Source organism: Vulpes lagopus, chromosome 2, assembly GCF_018345385.1.
Source record: "Vulpes lagopus strain Blue_001 chromosome 2, ASM1834538v1, whole genome shotgun sequence".
NCBI lineage: Eukaryota > Metazoa > Chordata > Mammalia > Carnivora > Canidae > Vulpes > Vulpes lagopus.
In genome coordinates, this window is record NC_054825.1 from 22580979 (window position 1) to 22601654 (window position 20676).

Here is a 20676-nt window from a genome sequence, read left to right on the forward strand (position 1 = left end):
GAGGCTATCTTTCCTCCTCACTGCATCTCTGTGAGGAAGACTAAGTAAATATTTCATAGATGCATTTCTTATTTTACAGATGTGAAAGCTAGAGTGAACAAAGAAGCTCATTGACTTTTTTAGAGTATACTGCTATTAGTTGAAATGTATTTTATTTTCTCCCTGTGTCCAATCTTGATGCATTTAAGGCACATACTCTTATCTTTATAAATATGGAATCAGATTCTAAAAGCTTGTGTTTAATGTTCTGTGTTGTAGGGCTTATCCAATATTATTTGAGAAATACAATAAAAAAAATTTCATTTCACAAGTATAGTTGATATTTATAGACTTTAAAAATAGTGTATGGAACTTATTTAGATTCTGATTCAAATGATATATAAAAAGACATCTTTGAGCCATATGGAAAAATGGAATATGATCTGGTGATTAGTTGATGTATTAATCTGGAGTCTCCAGAGAAAGAGAATCAATAGGAGATTCTATACACACACACATATATTATAAGGAATTGGATCACATGATCATGGAAGTGGCAAGTCCAAGTTTGCAAGCTGGACACCAAAGAGAGCCGACAATTTGTTTCTAGTCCAAGTCTGAAAGTGTGAGAACCAGGAAAGCTGATGATGTAGTTCTGTCTGAAATTCAGAAGGCTCAAAACCCAGGAGGAGCCAGTTTCTCAGTGTGAGTGTGAAGGCAGAAAAAAAGATGAATTTCCAGTTTGAAAGCAGTCAGGCAAGAAGAATACCCTCTTGCTCAGGAAAGGATAAGCCTTTTGGTCTATTCTGGCCTTCAGCATATTAGACAAGGCTCATCCACATTGGGAGAGCAATCTGCTTTACTCTGCCTCTTATTGTAAATGCCAGCCTCACGAGAAACAACCTTCACAGAATGACTCAGCATAGTGGTTAACTGAATATCTGGGCACCCACGGGCAAGTCACATTGACACGTAAGTTAACTATCACAGGTGATATTAGGCTTTATCTAAATATAAACATTCATATTATATTTATTATATTAGTAAAATACAGTTATATATTGGGCATGATAATGGTTTTTTGGTTTGACTAGAAAAGAAGAAACTTAATCTTTTAAGGATACATGTGTGACATTTGTTTTAAAATGTTAAAAAAAAACAGACAAATATTGAAAATGTTTGAAAGTAAATTAATAAGGGGCCAGGAGTATTTATTTTAACTATTTCCTCTCATTTGTGCATATTTGAAAATCCTGATCTTAAAATGTGAAAACAGAGGAACTGAGGAAGAGGGGAGGGAAGAGAGGGTGGGGGATGCCTAACCAAGCAGGCCTTTTCCACTGGAAAATTGTTCTTCTCAGTCTCATGCCACCTGCAGCACAGGGGTGAGGACTTCCACATTTCCATTTCTGTGCATCTGTATTTGAAATGTTTACCAATTTTCTTAAGAATAAAATGAGCAAAATAGCATATAATAATCTTGTAAAGGAGGGAAACAGCACAGACCTGTGCCCTCAAATGTTCTTATCTCTGATATTGGAGATTCGTAGAACTTTTGAATCCAGGAATAAGCTGTGGTTTATTTGCACTATAACATAAAACCTAAGGAAAGTACAAATGACCTTTTGATAGCAGTGGGTTGGTGAGGCCTTCACCATGCAGAACCATGGGAAAACCAGAAAGGGGGCTGCCAAAATGAGTACGCTTAATGGTGAAGGAGCGCCAGAGAACCAAGTTTTATTACTTGCATGCACCAGCATGTTTAGACATTGTAAAGGACATTGGGAACCTCTCCTGCTAGTTTCTGAATTGATTTTTTTTTTCCACTAACTCAATCAGTCAAGGAAGTTATAACATTTTCTCTTTGGTATTGATGAGGGGAGTACAGAGGGGTCCAAATTCTTCGACATGCTACTCAAGTCACTGGAATAGGGCAGAGTGTAGGCAGCGACCCTCACTCTTCAGTTTATTGAGAGTACACATACACACGCACACATACATACACACTCACACATTTTAAGCTACCCCTAAATAGATTTCCCCATTCTTTTGGTAAACTTAGTATGTGAAATTCACATAAACTCTTAACTCCTCTAAAATAAAATATCAGCGATGATTAAATCACAATAAATAATCTACTCAAAGGAATTTTTCATCTCTGCCCCATAAAACTAAGATTTCAATTAAAACTGTGATTCAGCAATAAGTGTCCAAGTATATACATGTTTATCAATACAGTGATGTTTATTAATCACAGACCTTACTCCCTAGGGAGCAGTGTTCATATAAGTGGGTATTATGATATGCTAGTGTCTGACCCCCCAAAATTTTTGTTAAGTGACTACATCTCCTGATTTCATCTATTCCATTCGGACTTTGTCCAGAATAGTACCCCCATCAGTGAGCAAGCTTGTGTAAAGGGGAGACATAATAAATTCCAGCCATCAGCAGGTAGGATAAGTGCCCTGCTCTCAAGGGCAAAGGACTCATGGGTGGAAGACTGACCACTCTCACAGGGCCCCAAGGGCTAAAGGCAGGGGGATGGATATGAAGATGATGGGCATATTGCCTCTCTAAATATTCTGCATTAAGAGTAAGGAGACCCTTTGCTGGTACAGATACCTAAAATCATCTTCAAGAAGGCCTCATCCCATCAAATTCCTATTTACTGTATCTGTAGCCAACTTAAAAGTTGGCAAGAGGTAGTGTATAGATAAAAATTGAAAAACAATGCAATGTCCCTCTAGCCCTTCACCCTAAAAGCCCTTTGGCTATGTGTTGACTTGGTGGCATTTCATAAGCACAGACTCAGTATTTAATGTTGTAACCAGTATACTGTTGCCATCAAACACCTAGCTTTTCACTTAAAAACATTTAATTACAAAAAAAATGTATGCATGTTTTCTGCTTTAAAAACAAATTTAGTTCATCACTCCTATCCTGCCCCCTTTGCTCACATAACTGAGGTCACTTTGCTGTGTATGCTTCCAGACACTTTGCATTTGCCATCAAATAATCTTGCCAAGAAAAAATAATAGAAAATTAATATGGGATGTTGCTCTTGTATGTCATTTCCCATTAGATATATTATTATTTTTTCCTCTTCATTCAGAAATATACCTTAAACAACTTTCCAAGACAGAGTATATAGGGCTACCTTCCATCTAAATTCTTGTATTTATTTTTTTAAAGATTTTATTTATTCACTCATGAAAGACACACAAAGAGAGAGAGAAGCAGAAAAAGCAGGCTCCACACAGGGAGCCCGACACAGGACTTGATCCCGGGACCCCAGGATCACACCCTGGGCCAAAGGCAGGTGCCTAACTACCGAGCCACCCAAGGGATCCCCTAATTTCTTTTAATTTGAGAGTATTAAAGTACCTGGTATTGCTCGGTCATCTCCTGTCATTAATATTTGGGTTATTTTCTGTTTTCTGCCGCTATAAACAATGTTGCAATTAACATCCTCGTATCATAATAATTGTTGGGTGGCGCAGCGGTTTGGCGCCTGCCTTTGGCCCAGGGCGCGATCCTGGAGACCCGGGATCGAATCCCACATCGGGCTCCCGGTGCATGGAGCCTGCTTCTCCCTCTGCCTGTGTCTCTGCCTCTCTCTCTCTCTCTGTGACTATCATAAATAAATAAATAAATAAATAAAAATTAAAAAAAAAAAACACAAAGATAATTGGATTCTCTTTTGGCAATTAGAAGTGTTTTTGCTAACTTGTAAGGCAAATCCCCCCTAGCCAACTTCTTACTTCCTAGACTTGAGGATCCAGGCACTGCCAAATATTTCCCCATAAGGATTAAAACTCTAGCTTCTGGCTCACACACTTCCAGGAGCCCCACACATTACAGATTCATTTGTAGTAATCACCATCCTCCTTTAAAATACAAATTCCAATGGATTCTATAAGGGAAAGCTGAGCGAGATTTCCCAAGGTAACAAAGTGAGGAAGATCACATCAGGCAATAGGAGTAAGAGATGACCAGGCTGAAAAGATCACCTAATGCCAGTCCCTGGAACTGGATGATAGACCAAGGTGCCACCCTGCACCCCCAGGTCTCTCCCATGTCAGTTTGAGCTATCTGTAGGCATCCTGTGCTCTGTCAGAATGGATCCTGTATCAGTGTCAGGCCGGGATGAAATAGGGATCACAAGGGCAAGGTCAGCCCGCAAATGAGAGCATTCGCCAGTGGTACCCCCCAAGTACCTCTCTTGCTTCACTTCACCCCTTCTAGCAGAGCACATGGTGTAGACAGGCAGTCAGATCTTGAACTGAAAGGGTCTATTGAACCACCGCCCCTTGTCAGTGAAGTTTAACAAGCAAATCTCCCAGCAGCTCCCTCTGAGAATTGGGTTCAAAGCACACAGGTAAACCTTCCTTCTCCTTTTGTTTTTTGTTAATATCTCACTTTATAAATGGTTATAGTTGCCTTCACAGTCACCTTATTACCCTGTAAACATAGCAGTGTCTGTGGGTTTGCTTACTTCACCACAATGGAAAAAGCCTAGCATCGGTTATTATTATGCCTAATAGAAATGCTGTTTTTAGGAGATGCCAAAATGTATATTAGCTTCACTGTATAGACATGAACAGTTGTGCAACTTTTGTTTTAGTTCTTGGCTAGGTTTTAGAAAAGAGAGTTGGAATGAGGGCTAAAATGAGTGTAAAATGTCCCTCCAGGTGGCTGGCACTACCTGTCCTTAGTCCTTGGAGCAGTGGCATCTGGTTTCTAAGGTTCACAGCACGGAACCACATGTGAGCAAATTTCTGCCATGTTCTCCACTGTAAGCTCCTGCCTCTTTTCACCCTTTGCCCTGACACTTTCCCCCACGCCGTTCTATGGAAAACCAGAAGACTGATACAGGGCAAGGCCACAGCCTGTTATGGGCAGGAAGTGAAGTATAATTGGGATATTTTGTCTGGTGAAAAAGAGAAATATTTTAGAATGAAACAGGTAGGGGTTTAAAGTGACTTCTGCCATTTACTGTTATCTTAGCAAATAGCTTCACCTCTTAACCTATAAAATTTTGCTCTCTGCTCTTGGGGTTTGACTTAAATGCAGCCCTGTCTATAAAGCAGATAGCCCAGTGCCCAGTGAATGGTAGTCACTCTGCAAAATGGAGATGCCATCACCAATAGTCATCATCTAACAGCTGCTCTGGAGTGAAGGAAAAAAGAAAGGGGAGACATTGTTTTTTTGTATATCTCTGGTCTCGACATTAATAGTCACTGCAGTACTGAGATCTAGGACATATTTAAGCCCCTGTTTTTTTCATCTATAAAACAAATAATCACCAGCCTACACTCTAGAGTCACATGATCAGAGACTACTAGGCAGCAAAACACACGTGTGTCCCTCTCTACCACTCAAGGCAGATACCACATTTACCTGATTAGTTGAATAAGTTCCTTTTGTCCAAATAGAATGAAATCGGTATTCATTTGTGTATTTTCTTGTATTTTAGTGCTGAAATTACCCTAAATTTGTTTCTCTTTGTTTCTCCATCTGTGTCTATAAATATCTCAGTTTGCACATACACAAGTACAATCTCTAGTTGTACTTATATTTGGTTAAATCTTGTTTATACGGTTTGGATCCAGAGAACATGCTGCAAATTTAAGTTGCTAAATTAACTAGGACATTGCTTGTTTCATGCCAACCGTAAAAGATTGTGTAAATATAAAATAAAGTGGGCATTGGGCTGGTGTATTATAAGAAACCAAGATAATCTTCTCAGGGGACAGATTTCTTCTTGCTATTAAGCTAGAGATATTTCTAGATGTGTTAAAAAAAATGTCTGTGTATAGAAATTTCCGTCTGTGGAGTTTCTTTTGAGAAGCCATTAATCCCTCCTAAAAGAACGTACAATGACAGCTCTTATTGTTCCTCAGGGTTAGTTTCTTAATATACTACAAAGATATTTACTCAGAAGGCTTACAGATTTTTAGCATTAATTTTGCATTAAATTTTAACATTATTTCAGTATTTGTGTAAGAATATTTAGTGGGTCTGGGAAAAAATATATAAATACACATAAATTCTAGCAAAACAGTAATCTCCATACTACCAACACACATTTGGAATGTTTTAAAAATGCTTTCTAGAAACATACTCCTTTCTGTGTGAGCCATGAGAACACATAGACCCTGGCTGGCCTGCCATCGCCCTGGAGTTGCCATTTCCAGGGGCTTTGAGGGCAATGGGCTTTTCCCAGATGACCGTACTCCCATGCCCGGAGGAGATTTTGATGTTCAGTCTGAGCTGCTCAGCAAGATTTGTCAGTGTGCATCATGGAGAATAATTGGTTCTAAAAGCGGCACATGTGTTTAAAGTACACAGAAAGGAAACCACTTGCATAATTTACAGACTCAACATGACAGGGGCCTATTGTAGAGGTTTTCTAGCAAAGAACCATTTGGTGTCACAGCAGACACCCAATAATTGTTTCCATGAAGTTGACTCTTCAGAGCACCTTGCTTAGATGTGGTTTTCCATATTCTCATGGGATGACACTGGGTTGGGAAATGAAAAAAGAATGTGAATATCACTGTGTGGAGACCTAGTTCCTCATATAGCTTTTCTTACCCACATCAGTGGTATTGGCATTAATGATTCTCATCCAGGTGGCAAGAGACACCAAACTCTCCAGAGGCCCAGAGCTTTTAATTGCTCCCATGTAACCTTGGGAAACTCTAAAATCTGATTTTACATATATGAAAAATGGAAGGGTTGTATTGGATGATCTCTGCTATCCCTTCAGACTCTGACATATCCATGACCAATTTGAAGTGATTCAGTATTGATTCCTAGGACTACAGGTGCTCAGGAAAACAAAGAAAATTTCTTTACATAAATTAGTTGTACAACTCGTTGTCTGAAAGTGTGGATTCCATGAGTCATTCTCATGATTCTTGATTTTAAGTCATTTAGTTGAACATGGCCATATGTTTCATCAAGTTGGCATCCAAAATAATGTCACATTCCGTTTACTAGTCAAAATAAATGACTTGTGCTTCCACCCTGCTTATTACAGGGAAAATTTCCCCCTCATTTAATCTCCTCCTGGTCTCCTAATCCCAAGGTTGCTTACTCACTTTAAAGGAAGTCCTGAGAACTGTTCCTTTGAAGAGAGAAACTGGGAGAACCCTCTCAGTCAGCCATGGAACCTCATTCATTCTGCATGTTGGTGTTATGGTTCCTACACAGGTCTTTTGTTGAAACATGGGCATATTGGGTCCAGGAAGATATTAAGTCTTAGTCATACATTGTATCCACAGCTAGTCCCCTTCTCTTTCTGTAAGGCTTGCTTCATTTTGTTTTGTTTTGTTTTGTTTTGTTTTATTGAGTGTCGTGACATGGCACTTTATCCTTGAAAGCAGAGGCACATAGCACGATCCAAGAAAATAACCATTTAAATTCTTCACATTGTGAGCACAAAGGAGGGATAACATAGCTCAGTGACAGTAATCTCTGCCTCTCACTACAAGAAGACCTATGGTCATGACGTTGATAACTACTCTTAAGAAGGCAAGAGGCAACTTCATACAGAACCAGGAATTCTAAGCTGATTTTTAAAGAATGAGTAAAAGCTTGACAGGAGGAAAGAGCATTCTAGAAAGAATGAATCAAAGGAAGAAAGAAAGCCTGTGGACTTGAGCATGGCCTGGGTTCAGGAAGCATGTTGGGAAGGAGCTGAAGCTGGACAAATGCACTGAGGATAAATTGAGGGCTGTACTTAAAACTTCAACTTGACCCTTTTTTATAAGCCCCCAGGAAGTTGCGAATGAGTCTAAGAAAAAAATTGACATGGTCCGATGACTTGATCTTAAAATAATCTTGGCAGTAAGAAGGCCACATTTTTTTTCCTGGGAACTAGCTGTGTAATAGCAAGTTTGTGTTTAATACTTTAAATGCTAACTTTTAAACTAATTACTGATATTTTAATATTTATTAAGTTTCTAATAATGCACCAGACTCTATGTGAAGTCCTTTTGAATGCAGTATCTCTTTTAATCCTCTTAAGGTTATTGAAAAGATTCTGTAATTATCCCTATTTGACAGGCAGAGAACCAAAGCATTAGAGAAAGGTTGGGTAACTGCCCAGGTTCATACAGTAAGTGCCTGAATTTAAACTCTGACAGTTTGGTTCCACACACTATAGCTGTAACCACCAGGGCAGTGGTCTTTAATTGTGGATGCACACAAGAATCACCAGGGGAACTTAGAACAAAAACAAAAACACACTAATGCCCAGGATTCTCAATTAAATCATAATTTAATTAATTCTCAATTAAATCAAGACCCCTGGGAGGAGGATCTTGGCATCCATTTACTTGAAAAGTGCCGGCAACTGATTGTAAAGGACAGACTGGATTGCACTGAGCTAGGCTAGACTGTCACCTTAACATACAGTGAATGGTCATAAACATCCATATTCCGCCACCTGCACCAAATCACAAGAAAAACAAAACTACTAAATACTAAAATCACAGAATATGAAGACTTTCATGGCTTTTTTTTCCAGTTTTAACACTCAGGAAGAGAAACTATGGCCTTCATCTGTCTTAATACTGACAGACAACACAGAAGAAAAATCAAAGAAGGTGGGGTGAAAAAGGAAAAGGTGACAAAGGGGTTTCAAGATGGAAAGGAAGAGAATGGCTGAAATTGGGGCTGTTGAAGTATTAAGACACTATCTACTGATAAGCGGTCGGTAATATCAAAGGCACATTTGCAGAATGTTTCCTTTTCAGTAATTGTACAAAGACTCCCTGGCCATTACAAAGCACTTTTCTTCTTGGCGGATTGAAGAATGCTTTACCAACTAAATGCATCCCAGTAATATTCAGAGCTTAGGTCCAACATAATCATAAGTTGCCTTGTTATTATGGAGGTAGCAGCCCCATTTAATAACATATTAAATGCATTATTCATTTATGTAACTCAGACCCAGGGACAGCTGCTGGGATGAAAATAGAACCATTCTGTAATGCAAAAAGCAGGTGTGTGCTTACTTGAGTAAATGAACTCTGTATTTCTGCACAATTTTCTTCTAAAATTCAGGGACAGGTCTGGTAGGGCTAATGTGATGCCATTTTCATCCAGGAAATAAAATGGTTTCAGAATGCTTTTTAATAAGCATTTTAAAAAAAATTACCAACAGTCTTCTCTGTGGCAGAAGGGGGAATGGATTCGTGCTTAGGATTTAAGCAGAACTGTTGCTGCAGGATGGGGGGGGGGGGTGGAAAGCCTGGGGCAATGATTGGTGGGAACAGCGCCAAACAAAAGGAATGTGCTCAGTTCATGATGCCAGTGGTGATGGCGAGCCCATGCCTCTAGAGCAGCGTCAAGACAGTCACAGGTGTGCTTGGATGCTAAGTGATTAAAAATCATAACCTGCCTTTGGTTTGCATGGTGCCTTGCCTCTGAAACACGCAGGGAGTTTCTGATGCACAGACTCCGTGGGAATCCATAATTGTTGTGTGACATTACTGGTCATTTTCTTGCTACCTACTATTGCTGGTGCCAGAATGTCAGCATTCTCTAGTGCGGGTATCCTTTTTTTTTTTTTTTCCTTTTCTTTTCTCTCCCACCTGTGATTATTTTCTCTTTTAATCGGCATGCACTCATAAGCACCTACAGTGGATTTTCTTAAATAGTAGAGTGATATTAAAAATGCTCAGACTTGATATTGACCAACTGAAATGGGTAGAGATCCTAGTGCAGGGGGAGAGTTCAAAGCTATCTGATGTGCTGGATGTTAACCCCTTAGTGTGAGGAGAAGCAGGGGCTCTGAAGATGAGGATTAGTTGCCTCTGGTTCTAGTGAGGCGTTTGAAGGGTTTGAGGGCAGTGGTAATAACCACCTGCCGTGCAGATATTTCAGCATTTCTATGTGGCACAGTGATCCCAGTATGGACCTCCTGATTATCAGCTTTGCATATCCCTAGGGGCAAGAGTACCCTCAAGGAACTTAAAGTTCATAGTCACACACAGGGAGACAATCCTACAAGACATAAGGGGGTTCCTATTAATAAATCTAAAGGATCCCTTAAGAGTTTAAGAGAGGGGCGTTTAAGAGATCTCCTTCCATTTAAAGATATGGTACAGTAGTGCCTAGAGACAAGGATATGCTTGAGGCAAATTGTCCGGGGTTCTGACTAGGTGATCTTGAGAAAACTGGTTAACTTCTACGAATCTTAATTTCTTCATCTGTAAATTGAAAATCATAATACCTTCCTTAAACAGAACCCTCTGGGATATTTTGAAGATAATTGACAAAAGTCATGCTAAGAACTTAACACAGTGCAAATATAGTAAGTACTCTCTAAATGTGAACTTCTTTTTATTTCACTATTATTTTACTATCACAGTCAGGAAAAGACAGAGGAGAGAAGCTGTAACTTAGAGTGGAAGTTTTAGGCAGCTGATAGAGCATGAGAGAAGATACAGAAGCAGAAAGAGCAAAAGAAAATAAGTACTTTCAAGAGGTTTGAAAGAGAGGTTTGAAGGGAAGATGAGCTTTTTGGTAAGGATTCAGAGATAAAGTACAGTTAGCCTGTGGAGGGTTTCATGGACAAGATTATGAGATTTATGACCTATCCTAAGGACGTTTGGAAACCATGAAGGTTATGAATAGGTAGGAGAAATAATATTAAATAAAAATAACTGGCAGCATTTCATAGGCACTTGCTAATCATCAGGGCGGTTTTAAATACTCTGTGTACATTAATCCATTTAATTTATACAACTACCCTATGAGGTGAATTAAATATTAATAATTGACCTTGTAGTGATCCATAGCATCCAAAGTACCTTCCCAGACAATATTTAATTTGACTTTCTCAACCATGATCTTTGGTAGCCAATCGTAAGACTCAGAAACAGAGGAAAAGGCATTGGCCAGATTTGAAAGTGTTAGAAGACTATATAGCCTGCAGGCCAAATATGGCACACTGCCAATATCTATAAATAAAGCCTTACCGAAACCCAGCTGTCTCCATTCTTTTGTGCATTATCTGTCCACTTTCACGCTACAATCAGAGTTGAGTACTTGTGACAAAGGCCATATAGCTGGCAAAGCTAGAACATTTCCTACCTAGCCCTTGATATTAAAAATTTCAACTTCGGGTCTGGAAGAGTGGAAAGACCTGAGATTTTACTTTGACTTTGAGCTTAAACACTCACTCTAGTAAGTAGGCTTGGGAAGTCTGATATATGAGTACACAGAGTGGTTACTGTGGACCCCACACAAAAAGATGATGAACGACAACACTGAAGCTCAAAGTCTTAAAGATTAATTGTCCTAAAACCACAATTCCAATTTTTTTATGAATCTGATAAATTACATAGGACAAATTTGTAGAATAATCCTTTTTTTTCCCTAGTAAAGCTAAAATAAGAAATGAAAGGAGGAGGCAAGATTTATTCAATCTGCAGACTGGTCTCCTTAATATGAGTTTTCAGTACTTAGCCATTACAGTCCCTCATAATATATTGAGGAGAAACTATCAAATATAGCCAACTTTCTGTGCTACACCATGACCATAGCACCCTCTATGGAATCTAATGTTAAATCACATAATCCATAGCAATCTATTCTTTGTCTGAATTTCAAATTCCCTTGCAATATATGTTACTCATTCTAACTCTCAGTTATATAACCTTTAAAATAACTCCTGGGTTATCCGTGTATATCACTTCAAGATTATAAACATAGTAAGGGCAAGGACCATGTCTTCTACTGCTGTGCATTTCCCATGGCTCTGAAGTGAAATGATTCATTGATGGACTAAATAAGAGTTATATTAAAATGCTAACAATAGGTCCAATATGTTACTTTGATGATTTGTCTTTCTGTTGGGTACTTTATAGGAATTAGCTCTAATCCTCAGAGCACCATGAAGTGTAGTTACCAGTATCCCTCCGGGCTACACAGTAGTAGGTCTAGCCTTAAAAAAAGTGGGAGTAGTCCAAATGGTAATGAGCTGGATTACAACTTGAGCTTTTCTCCATTTAGGTACAGGAAAGTGGTTTCCAATAACTGCACGGATGGAGTAAGAGAACAGTACACTGCCAAACCGCAGAAGTGTCCTGGGAAGGCCCCACGGGGGCTGAGGATTGTCACCGCTGATGGAAAGTTGACAGCAGAGCAAGGTCACAATGTTACCCTCATGGTGCAGTTGGAAGAGGTAGGACCAGATCCCAAACCATTTTTATCTTCTAGGGCAGAAAATCAGATTTGGTCTACGTATGTCTTTGTTTTAATTTTTTTTTTCATTTTAAATATTGTTGACTTTTTTTTTTCTTTCTGCTTTTGGTTCCTTGGTTTGTTGTCATTGCTCTTGTTTCTCCTTCCCTGCCACATTTCCTCAATTATTCTCAGTTCACTGCAACTCCTTCTTCACTCTCAATATATCACTTCTTATCTTGGAAGTTTTTTTGGATTTAATTGTGCCTTATTGGCACTTCCAGCCAAAAGTTTTCTCAGAATACATCAATAGTATTCCAAAAATAGTTGAACATACATGTTCAACCTAACGGCTACTAATGCTGTCTTTCTCTGTCACCCTGACGTCTTAGCTTTTCTTTTCCCAAGGCAGCATGCTGGTCATACATATAACACCAAAGCTAATATAAATGTAATTGAGTATGCTTTCTTTGGGAATTGAGAGTTTGTAATTTTGTAACACTTCAGCAATATCATTATGAGCATCAATGACTGACAAATTGTGATTTTCTGAGATTTCTGAATATTCAGATAGTGTATAAGATAAAATTTATACCATATGTTTTAAAATATGCATAGGCATCTTTATCATCTTAGAAAGGAAGATGATGTTCTCTAAAGGATCAACAATTTCATTAAATGATCTCAGTTATCAAGCCAGACAGTCTTGCTTTCAGCCATGTCTTCTGAGTACTTAAATATGGGCAGCACTATGCTAGGCCTCATGAACAGAAAGGGATTTAAAAAGTTAATACTGATACCAGGATTAAGATCTACATCATTGACTTCCAGCTTCTCCTGATAGCTCAGTGGTTTTCAATCTTTAGCATGAATAAAAGTTACCTGGTGAATATGTTAAAACAGTTTTCTGGGGACCCATCACCAAAGATTCTGATTCAGTAGGTTGGGTGGGGCCCAAGAATTTGCATTTATAACAAGATTATAGGTCATGCTTGTGCGTCAAGAATAAACAGAACAAAACAAGGGCAAAGCCAAGGGGGAGAGAGTAGCCTTCAGAGGCTCCAGAGTATGACTTGAAGGGGAGAAGATGAAACATTTAGGATTACTTTGTCAGGATTGATCAACATTATGGGTATTTTAATTCCTGTAGCAGGAACAACTGTGAAATAATGAGTTTGAAATTACAGCTCAGATGATGCTGATACTTCTGGACCAACGACCACTTTGAGAACCATCCCTCTAACCTAATACCCCTTTCTGTTATCTCCTTGATAAGTTCCTCTCTACCACACACATTCTTCTAAATACAAGGTTCCCAAAAATTTTGCAGTTGGAACTAGAAAGATAGAGACCAATTTAAGCAAATTGGAGTTGCTCAAATTTTACAGAAATAAAATCTTTAGACTTCTGCCTGAGGCTATGACATATTAGCTTGCAGAAAATCAAATATATATGTATATATTTAGAGCAGGAGTGAGGTTCTGAGACAGAAGGAGAGAGGGGGGAAGGAGAGAGAGAGGAAGAAGAGCATGCGAGAATTATCAAAAAGATTTGGGCAAAATTCTTTTCTTCAGAGATTGGAAATTCATTATAGCAAGTCCAGCAATTCATGCTGTATTTCCCCTCAAGTACTTTGCCAATTCATACATCATACTGTGGAAGAGGTCAGATTTCAGACTCCTAGTTAGAAGGCCATATAGAAAGTCTTGGCTAAACAACTAGCAGAAGGCTCTCAAGGCTAGGAAGATAAAAATGGACGTCAGATAAAATCCCAGAGAGAAGAGAAGCATAAAGAAGTCGCACAATATTCTGTGCATTTTTTTCTCTCTGAGTTGTTTGACAATATCCAAGCAGAATGGAAAGTAGTTACTATAAGGATAAAAAGTCATGCATAGTTTTTAGAAGTACTACATTTTGAGGGGAAAAAAAAATTAGAGCTCAGAGACTATCAAGAAGGAAATCCCTGATAAATAATACAACACGAGATTCTTGAAACTCCTGGAAGGCTCCATCCTAGGAGTAAGGACACATGACAACCAGATCATGTTCTCTAAATGCTGAAACCCAATCTGGAATTATATTTCAGTATCTGAAAGCTTTAGTGATTCCCACCCCCCCACCCTAAATATCTTCCAGAAGCTAAAATGAATCCTCTTTAGAGGAAAATAACATAAATCAGAAGTCTTACCTATATTTTTCACATCAAATATTGGGCATTTAATTTAAAATACTACATATATATCAAGAAACAGGACCCAAGAAGAGGAAAAAAAAGCATCAAAAAAGAGAACAGTTGTCTGAGATATGATTAGTATGTTCATGAATATAGGTCAAGACAGAAAAATGCAATCCCCAGCAGTCATCAGTAAGAGGGAGTAACAAATGGATGTTGTAGAAATAAAGATATAATAACCAATATTAAGTGACACCTGAGTGGCTCAGTCAGTTGAGCATTGGAGCCTTCGTTTTGGCTCAGGTCATGATCTCCTGGGTCATGGGATGGAGACCCAAATCAGCTCCACATTCAGCAGGGAATCTGCTTGAGGATTCTCTCTCTCTCCCTCAGCCCCTACCTCCACTCACATGTGCACAAACACTCTCTCTCTAAAATAAATAAATAAATATTTTTTTAAAAAATAACTGATACTAAGAAGTTAGATGGATTGACAGTCAACCAAACCCAGACAGATAGAAGATAAGTTAAATGGAAGAAAGGACAGTCGCAAGTATAATATTTGGAGCATAAGAGAGGAAGGATATAAAATAGAGAAAAGAGTAATAAGAGACACACGGGAAAGAGGGAAATGGCTAACATAGATATAATTAGAGTCCTAGAGTGGAGAAGGATGATAAGAAGTCAGAATCCATTTTGAGGGGATAATATCTAAGAATTTTCCTAAACTGACAGGAGGTATCAGAGTATCAATGTAGACTGGAGAGAATGCACAACCCCTAGCAGGATACATACAAGGGGGAAAAGGCACTTAGATATTATATTCAAATTACCAAAATCAAAAAATAAAGAGAAAAATTTAAAAGCAGCACAGAAGAAACTGGAATGACATCTTTGAAGTGCTAGAGAAAAAAATACAAACGTGGAGGTAAAACAGAGACATTTCTCAAACAGAAACCGAGATGAGTCATATAAGATGATTTTTATAAAAAGAAACACTAAAGGTAACTCTTCAGGCATAAAGAAAAAGAAACCCAGACAAAAACACAATAGTGGAAAGAATGAAGAGCAAGAAAGAGGGCATATATGTGGGTAAATTGAAATTAATAACTTTGTAGACCAATAATGATAATCCACTGTGGGTTTAAATATGTGTAGAATTAAAATACATGACAACTATAATTCGGTATGTATTAAACGGAGCCAAGGTGTTTTAAGTTCCATGAAATGTCTGTGAAGAAGTAGAAGTACTAATTTATATTAGATGCCAGCATGTCCAGAATATGTACTTTAATATCTAGAGAAACAGCTAAAAGAATAGTCAGAGAACATTTAACTATCAAACTATTGGCAGGAAACTGGAATAATATTAAATGTGCCTCATTAATCCAAGAAAAAGCAGGAAAGAGGAAAAAGGAACATACTTATATTCAAGACTAATAGAATAAGTACTGAAATGGTATATATGAACCCAAATATTATCATTAATTGCATAAAATAGTGATTTTTGTAGCTTGCTTAAGAAGGCTGTATCTAACCCAAGATTGTGAAGAAATAACACCACAAGGTTTTTTCTTTAAGTCTATAATCTGTTTTGAATAAATCCAAGGTTTTATATGTTTTTCTCTTTGCATATTCAATTGACCCAGCACCCTTGAAGGACAATTCTTTTCACCCTGAATTGCTATGAATCTTTGTCCTAAATCAACTTAACATATCTGTGTGGATCTATTTCTATATATTTTATTTTGTCCTGTTGGTTTTGATTCTCAAACCTGTGTTAAGTGATCATTTAAAACACTTTTAAAAAAAATTTTGAGAGAGAGCATGGGAACAGGAGGAGGGGTAGGGGAGGGGACAGAGGGGCTGAGGGAGAGGGAAAGAAAATCTTAAGCAGGCTCCACTACCAGCATGGAGCCCAACACAGGTCTCCATCTCATGACCTTGAGATCATGACCTGAACTGAAACCAAGAGTTGGACTTTTAACCAACCGAGCCACCCCAAGTGCCCCTAAAATACATTTTAATTACTCTAGATTTAAAGTAAGTCTATATATCTGGATGTATAAATCCTCTGAACCAACCAATATATATATATATATAACACACATAGGTCTATACACCATATATGTTGTATATTATATACAATTATATATAATATGCTTTATAATAGCATAAAAACAATGCTTACCTAAAGACAAAACTACCAACTTATTTTCAATATCTCTACCCAGAAAACTCAACACTTTTGGAAAACATTTTGAAAAACATAAATATATGGAGAGATATATGATAATTGCGAATTGGAAGATGCAATATTATGAAAAGATGCCAGTTTTCCCCCACATTGATCTTACATTCAAGGCAATTTCAGTAAAGTCTCTAGAATATATTTGTGGGTTAAAATTGACATGTTCATAAAGCATATGAAAAAGCAAGGGCTCAAGAATAGCAAAGATAATCTTAAAAATGACTCCCAACACCAAACCCAATGAATGGCTTACATTACAGATATCAAGATTTATTATAAAGCTATAGTAATAAAGAGGGTGTGGTGATATATATATATATATATATATATATATATATATATATCCAACATACTCAAGCTGATGAAGAAAGGGAATAGTGAGTCAAGAAACACACACAGATATGCACACATACTCTTTATGACAAATGAGACACTTTAGTACAGTAGATCAATTATAATCTTTTCAATAGGTGTGTAATGACATCAAAATCCAAGTGGAAATATATGAATCTTGATCTCTCTTAACACAAGTGATTGTAACTGGTTTGTCAATCTAATTATGAAAGATAAAACGTAAGTGTTTAAAGGAAAATGCAGAAGAGCATCTTCATGACATTGGGTTAGGCAGAGATTATTTTAAAATAGGAAACAAAATCCACTAAATAGATAGAAGAATATGGTTTAATTAGACTACATTAAAATTAGGAATTTCTTTTCTTTAAAATACACAATTTAGAAAATAAAAAGGTAAACCCTGGAGGGTAAGAAGTTGTTTGTAATACATAATTTCAATAAGTACTCATAACCAGAAAATTAGAAATGATTTCTACAGATCAGTAAGAAAAATTCTGGCCACTCAATAGAAAACACACAAATGACTTAAATGGGCTTTTCAAAGATGGGAACCAAATTAGCTGATAAAGGTATGAAAACTTCTCAGCATCACTGCTCATCACAGGAATGCAACTTAACACTAAAATAAGATACTACTTTCTACCCATCAGAAGACTTATATTTTAAAGGACCAATAATATCACGTGTTGTTGTTGGAGCAAACAGTCATTTTTACAATGGTGTTTGGAGTGTAGATTATTACCGCCATTTTGGAAATCTGTTTGACATCGACTACTAACTACTGTACTCTTCTCTGAATATATGCACAACCCATGATCCCGAATTTCTACACTTAAGTATACACTCATCAGAGTGAATACAAATATGCACCAGATGTGTGTAAAATAATATACATAGCAGACTTACTCATGAGATCAAAACTGGTTACACACATTTATCAACTGTACAATTGAGAAATAAGTTACAGTATATTTATAAAATGGAATGTGACGGAACAATGAAAAAGAACAAACTATTGCTACCTACAAAAACTTGGATGAATATCATATCCACTACTATGCTAAAGAAATGACTGAAAAATATGTATTGTATGATTCTATTTAAACTGCAAACGTAGTTTATGGTGATAGAAGTGAGAGTGTTACCTTTAGAGGGGAAGTGGCAGGGAGTTTAAGGGTGTACTGGAAATTTTTAATTTTTTGTTGATTAATGGATGCATTCATTTTGTAAAAAATCAAGCTGTATATTCAATTTACATATTTTTCTTTATGTCTTTTATGCCCAGCCAAAAGCTTACTTAAAACTCATTTGGGAAATTCAAATAGCATTTATTTATACATTTTGTATTTGAATCTTTAGAGAAATAAGAAAAAAGAAAGAAAACTTTGGGGACATTTAGGGAAAGATTTATTTTCTGAGCCAATCCTATACCCTGTGTTTCCCTGTATAGTGAAGTCCCTTTCCCAGAGATAAAAGGAACCTGATTATGATAACTTAGAAGAACATGATCTTTTGAAGCAGCAGATGTTTGTGCTGGAGCAGGCTTCAGAATTCAGATTTTTGTTCCATTTCTAAGAACACAATAGGGCAAGATCTGAAACAGGAACTCACACCTGGTCACTTCTGACCTTTGTCCACCCTCCAGAGACAGAGGCCAGGCTCTCCTCCATTCAGCTTTCCTTTCTGTGTAACAAAGATCATCAGGCATCTCAGATTTGGCTGAGTGATGTGAGAACAGATTGGGGAATCTGGTTTAAGATGTGTAAATTCATGCCTTCTGGGCACAAGAAGGGAAAAAAAAAATCACAAGTTACTTCATTCCACTTGAGTGGGCAAAGCTACAACAGCAGAGAGGAAATCTGCTGTCTTCAGCTGTCAGACCTGGCCCCTTGATGCTCATCTCCTAGGGCAGAGTAGAAGCCAAAAAGATTGTCCCCCCATCAAGAGGCCCTGGGGACCTCACATTCAGCTGTGGGATTCTGTGCTGATTCACAAGATCTCCTTACAGAAACAACCTGTTTCTCTATTAACCTCTGGGGATTCTACACATAGGCATGGGGGATGCATGTAATGAGTGATACAAAACAAAGGAAAGCAGAGTGGCTCTGAGAAGCTGAGGAGCATTGAAATTTGACACAGTGATAACAATCTGGATATCCAACACTTATTGAGCACTAACTGTAGTCCAGTTTGAGAATGCTTTTCTCGGATTGTCTCATTTAAATGTCATAGCAACTCTATGTGAGTAGGTGTTATTGTCCTCATTGCAGTTTACAAATGGCACAGCCAAAGCACAGAAAGGCAAAAGAACTTGCCTAAGATTACACAGCAACTGAAGTATCAAGTCAGGAGTCAAATCCAGGCTCTACAGTATCCTACCTTTTTATTACTTCTCTTTGGTGGAAAGAACCATTTTCTGGGAAATAATTTCATGTAGTTCCTAAACTCCCTAGTAACACTTCACTGGGGACAGATAGTAACAAAGGCCAAGGATAGAAAGAATCGGCAAAATTATCTATGCCCTAGCCAATCTGGCCTATACTATGGCTGCTGCTATATTCTTAGACATTAGTCAATATATAAAACATGATTTTCCTCCTGGATTTTCTTAGAGTATTCATGGCTTGCGATCAGTTCATTAAAAGCCATTTCAGCAAAGAGAGATTCCAAATCCTCTCTAGGTTTCCTTCTCTTTGCAAAATTACATCTTTATTGAATGGCTTCTGTGTATCTGGTATTACTTTATCCATTCTAAAGGATACTGTAAAACATAGGATATGAATGCAACACTCAAGGACTTTGTCATTCTTGTATACCAAACCTCTCCAGTATGGTATGAATTAGTACCATATGAATGGTATGAATTAGGCTATCAAATCCAAAACAAAAGCAAATACCCCTGACATATACCATTGGCAATATGTGGGGTCTGTACTATCCCCCTCAAATCTCTGAATCCACTTCTCATTTGGGTTTGATGGTCCTAAATTTACTTTGAATATAACATTTGGCTCTTGCCACCGTACCTAGTGCCAATTTTTCATATCAGTAGTGACATTAATGCCAAGCTTCTGATACTCCTTGAGCAGTAAGTCCTCAAGGTGACAAGGGAACCAAGAGGTACCCACTACATTCTGATTGGCAGAAGACTCTCCAGGTCAGTATCATATTTTGTCATTTGGGCAAGAATTATGCCTCTGTGTCTCATGGCTTAGTCATAATTCCACTCTCTCCCATAGACTTGTCTTCTCTCTGTGGGGTTGGGTTGAGTTAGTTTAGGAACTGAAGCATCACCCTTTTTTGTCCCCAGGTATGTGCATACGAACCCCTCTGTGTAGGCTCCATCTCATGTGCATACCAACTGAGTGTGAGAAGTGTGAGTGACCTGAGCAATGAACTGTTCCACCATGTAGTTAGGCGTATGTGTTTATTTGTTCTTCAACACATATTTTACCAAGTTTCAATTTTATATCATGTACTTTTCCTTCAAGACATATTCATTTTGTGGAATTATGTATTTAGATTAACTAGGCCCTCCTCTCTATCAAGTTTTAAATAAAAATCTAACTGCATGAAATAGAAAATAGTAAATATTTTATATTCATTCAAAACAAAAATAAAATTTAATTTATTGCATTAGATTGTAAAAAATATTTTTGGCAGCCCCCATAACATTATAAATATCATTAAGGTAGGAATCATGCCGTGCCTGGTCACA

At 37.7% G+C, this 20676-nt stretch overlaps 1 protein-coding gene across 5 annotated transcripts in view; it reads left to right on the top strand.

The window, feature by feature from the left end:
- SORCS1 (sortilin related VPS10 domain containing receptor 1) overlaps positions 1-20676 on the top strand; it is a 495497-nt gene that overhangs the window by 411897 nt on the left and 62924 nt on the right. For all 5 annotated transcript variants that reach the window (XM_041746197.1, XM_041746198.1, XM_041746200.1 and 2 more), the window contains exon 18: positions 12010-12181. In XM_041746197.1, coding sequence (XP_041602131.1) covers positions 12010-12181 — 172 coding nt within the window. The remainder of the gene's footprint in view (positions 1-12009; positions 12182-20676) is intronic.